At 33.8% G+C, this 3377-nt stretch overlaps 1 protein-coding gene across 1 annotated transcript; it reads right to left on the minus strand.

The window, feature by feature from the left end:
• Window positions 1-1053: 1053 nt before the first annotated feature.
• On the minus strand, window positions 1054-2308 carry LOC149261735 (patatin-like protein 5). Its single transcript, XM_089370783.1, has 4 exons — window positions 2186-2308; window positions 1615-1932; window positions 1332-1513; window positions 1054-1214 (listed from the first exon to the last, which is right to left on the minus strand). Exons 1-4 carry the CDS (start codon window positions 2306-2308, stop codon window positions 1154-1156), a joined length of 684 nt encoding a protein of 227 aa, XP_089226909.1. The 3' UTR covers window positions 1054-1153.
• Window positions 2309-3377: the final 1069 nt, after the last annotated feature.

The raw sequence follows: 3377 nt of genomic DNA on the forward strand, positions 1-3377 counted from the left end.
AGTGCAATGGTTGTTTTTAATGGTGCTAAATCCATTTACGCATTCAAAAATGTAGTTTATAAATTGACAATTACAATGTCACACATAGTTAGATCATCATATTTTAAAGGTATAAAATATAAAATGTTTATACTTGTCTTTTTCTTTCTAGTAGTCCATATATTATACTTTTCAAACATTTTTGATTACATTTTTAAAATTGGTTTTAACAAAAATTAAGCTAGAAGAATTTTTGCAGGTAGAATTAGAATTATTCAAGAAATTAAATCCATTTATAGATTCAACAATTAAATTTAGAAAATTAAAAATTACATTTTTATCAACAAAATCATAAATCATAGCAAAATGTTTAATGGCTAGAAAACATAAAAAAAAAGAAAGTGAAAATGGACATTCTTACTTTAAAAAATAAAATATTAATTTTTTTTCTTAAAAAGGTGTAAAAATGTGATATTAATAACATAAGTAGAATCAAATGACTTAAAAATATTAATCCAAAATTAAAAAAATATTAATTAAAAACAAAGAATACCATAAAAATTTTAATGCAATCCATGCAACTAAATGAATGATATGAAAAATTTACTCATGGGAACATAGGCTATTCCCACCCCCACAAAAATCTCCATACCATTAATATTATATTCTATGCCATATGTATCACAAAGATATCCTACTCTACCAAAATCTTAGTGGGGATGTCCACATAAAAAGCAGAGTGGGGATCTTTCATATTTAAATGGCGTTTAAGATGTGTCTATGTCCACACAGGGTCTAGATGGTTTGCATGACCGAATTAATGATAATAAGATTGAAAATTTTAATAATATTAATAATTAAAATGAAAACGAAATTACATATATACCTTAAAAGTTTGAGCTCAATGATTTCATTAATAATGTAAATATTACTATGTTAATTCTTGTGTGACTTTTTCTTTAAATATTAGTAAAGGCATGGTAAATAACATTATTTTCAAAATCAATATATTAATGAAATATGCAGAAAGCCTCAATTTTCAAATTGGATATCAAAGTTACATTACATATCGAAGTTAAGATCATCTTCGAACAAAGTACAACATTCATAAGGGAAAACTAACATTCATAAACTGAGGAAAACTATCATTCATAAAGTTTCAGGACTCTAAGTCTTAGCCACTAGGAGCAGCAGTTGATCGTGACTTTCTTTCACGTGAAAGTAGCTGCGCAAACCTGCCAAATCAATACAATATTAACGGTGAAACCAATTCACATGAACCATTTTCTGTCATAAAACTTGATTTAGCAATTTTCATTGAAATTGACATATTCAATAAGAACTAAAATGACCTGATCAATGCATCATGGTTGGTCTTCCAGTCTTGCTCTGGCGTTGGCTCATAGTAGCCCGTCTCGATATTGACACTTGAAACAGGCTTGGCCAAGAGATCGCTACCTATCGTTTTCAAGGCTTTTAGATTCTCCTCCGTCGACAGATCCAAGGAGCTAGTGTGATCTCCCAGCTGCGGTTCCTGATCACAATGAGGCATTGTGTTAGATATCTCGAATATAGATTTGTTCAACTTCACAAAATCTATGGGTGAATTATATATGGAGGGTGCAAGAAAAGTACCTGGATTCTGAGATACATATGCATGTTAATGGTTTTGAACCAGAAGAATTCGTGATTGTCCGACATATCCGAACTTGATTGCAATAAAATATCAATTAAAGGTGATCTACCGTCCTTAGTTAACCATCCAAATAAGCCCCATTTTGCAGCGTCGGTGGCCTTGTAACGAGCTACTTTTTGTCCTGTTCCAAGAGAGAGAACCAGAAGCTTGCTAGACTCGTTCTCGATCAAATTTAAATCAATACTTTGTTTCGACAATGGTGGATTCGAATTGCGAGCGGAAATTTCTTTCAACAAATGGTTTACTGCAAGTAATGTCTGCAAGAATATGTTACAGGCCAACAAATTAATTGCGCAACCCATTAGGCAAAACTGTTACGCAGTGACTTTGAAAACTGAAATACAATTTCTTTCGACACATGGTTTACTGCAAGTAATGTTTGCAAGATTATTTTAGAGGGCAACAAATTAATTTCACGGCCCCTTACCAAAACTGTTACGCTGTGACTTTGAAAACTGAAATTTAAACCATATTGAGATGGCAATGGAAAAATATATCACCGCGACTTACCGGATCGTTAGCTGCAACTCCCCCGTCTATTAGATTGAAGTTTCTGGGATTTCCCCGGGAATCTTGTGTTTTGAAGGAATGAGGAGGAAGATATGTTGGAGCTGCTGAGGTCCCAATAGGCATGATACCATTGAAGAATTTGCCGCAACATAAAACCTATAAAGAAAACAGATGAGTACTCCAGGTGCAGACCGAATTTGAAGGGCGAGGTCATGATATTCTATCGTCTGCAACTTCATTGACAAAACAACACTGAACAGGGAATCAATATGCAAAAGAGCGGGCGTGGTTGCTGAAATATGGATGAGCGCTGAATTTTGGGCGCTTGAATTCAAATTTGAATTCGAATTCAAATGGGCTCGTTATTTGAATAAAATTAATGGCGTGATTACTTGCATTGATTACGCTGAACTGTGGAGCCTCCAGGGGTTGGAGTGACGGAGCTGCCAGAAAATGCATGTACATAGGTCATGGTATCATGCATGGATATGGGTCCAAAACATGCATCCGCCCATCCAAAACTGTTGTTACGGTGCTGCCGCTGTCAGAGGGTGTACCCTCCATAGCATTAACTTTGCTATGGAGGTGGAAATAGGAACTGCCTTGAGGTTATGCTTAGGATGTCCTGCATAGTTTATCGCAAAATGTCAACATTTGACTGTTCAGATAAAGAATATGCTCATATTGGGGTGGCCCAAGGGTTTATTTGAAAAGTTTCAATAGTGTACTCATATGATGTTATATATTAGGAATGTTTATATAATGTTATTTTTTTAATTATAAGATGATAAATAGATATATAAAAGATGATAAAAAAGATTGAAATTATGGTGAATTAAGGATTAGTAGAAATGAGTAGGTTGCGTTCAAGATCAAACCAAGTGATTTGGGCTAGGCTCAAGATCAAATCACCAAGTGATCTAGTGATCTAGGTTAGGCTCAAGATCAAACCAAGTGATCTGGGCTAGGCTCAAGATCAAATCTAGCCCCTGCTACTATAACACAAGGGTATATCCAACAACCAGAAACACAGATATACCAAGAATTTATAACAAAACTATATATCAAATTGGTGTATGATGTCCTTTTCTTAATATGGTTAGTTGTTGGATAACAATATTTCAACATTGTGACTAACCTTATTACATAATTAAAGATCAAAGTCTCTAAAGGAAAGTTTTTTAAGTTATCA

The sequence above is a fragment of the Pinus tabuliformis genome, chromosome 6 (genome assembly GCF_031772625.1).
Source record: "Pinus tabuliformis cultivar Carrire ecotype Pingquan chromosome 6, CPIR1, whole genome shotgun sequence".
Classification (NCBI taxonomy): Eukaryota; Viridiplantae; Streptophyta; class Pinopsida; order Pinales; family Pinaceae; genus Pinus; species Pinus tabuliformis.